The following is a 1,037-nucleotide window of genomic DNA, read 5'->3' as shown; positions in this document are numbered from 1 at the left end:
CACCTAACAATAACAACAACAAATACAGCTTCTAAAATATTTTGGATGGTTCATTTAATGCAAATTCTTACATACACCTGGAAATAGGAAAAGAAAAGGTAAGGTTTAACAAACGTCAACTAGAAATTATAAAGTGCTTTTAACATTTTGGAAAAATCAGAGATACTAAGTAATTCAGAAGGAGCTAGGTTACATGGGCAATCAAGTTTAAATCATAATACTTTACCTTATTTTCTGTTTCATCATTGTGATCTGTAAAGATTCACAGAATAAATTCTGGAGAAAATACACAATTCAAGGGCAACCACTATATCTAAGTCACTTCACATCAGCTCATGTAAAATCACACAATTTTTAAATACCACACTTACTTTGCTGGGAATGTTCTTCAGTGTTCCTGTGTTCCAGGTTGTCTCTTCTGATCTAATGGTTTCACACCGAGGTTCCTGGTTTTGTACTCCAACTTCACTGCTTTTAACAGTCTTTTTTCCATCAAGGGATACATAGCCATTGTCAGTCTCAGTTGATTTATCAATTGAATTCTTTGTTTTCTTTGATCTAAAAAGGAGAATATCCAGAAGCATGTTATATGAACTTAGCTTATTTTGGATGGGTTACTGATAGAAATTATGATCCGTGACTAATTCAATCAGGTAGCTATTTCACAAAACTTTAATGGCTACTCTTGTTTTTACCACAAATAATTTAGAAATAAAATATCTATCAGACAAAATAAACATGTACATTAATGTCCTAATCAGACTTATTTTATAGGTTTTAAAGTCTTGCAAATAGCAATTCTAAAAGGCATGCCCTAACTTATCAAAAGATTCTTAATCAAAATCACCTGGTCTTTGAGCAAATTCTAGGATCAAATTTTTGCTCATTTTATTATGGTTAATAATATATTTTGAAGTTTTATTTAAAAAAATTATCTTAGTAAGTTAAGTAGCAATTAGTGGTTTAGTTTAAATTCTCTAGTTTACCCAAAGATTTTACCATTAGTATATATGAATATATAAATATATCTGACAAAT

The 1,037-nt window shown here is 29.9% G+C and overlaps 1 protein-coding gene across 1 annotated transcript in view; it reads right to left on the bottom strand.

The window, feature by feature from the left end:
- The window catches only part of PHTF2 (putative homeodomain transcription factor 2), a 61,838-nt gene that overhangs the window by 29,989 nt on the left and 30,812 nt on the right, over positions 1-1,037 (bottom strand). The window contains exon 6 of the mRNA XM_023725035.1: positions 328-558. Coding sequence (XP_023580803.1) covers positions 328-558 — 231 coding nt within the window. The remainder of the gene's footprint in view (positions 1-327; positions 559-1,037) is intronic.

Source organism: Trichechus manatus, unplaced genomic scaffold (genome assembly GCF_000243295.1).
Source record: "Trichechus manatus latirostris isolate Lorelei unplaced genomic scaffold, TriManLat1.0 scaffold00280, whole genome shotgun sequence".
Taxonomy (NCBI): domain Eukaryota; kingdom Metazoa; phylum Chordata; class Mammalia; order Sirenia; family Trichechidae; genus Trichechus; species Trichechus manatus.
Note: the sequence above shows the minus strand (reverse complement) of the source record. Positions and strands in the feature narration are given on the sequence as shown.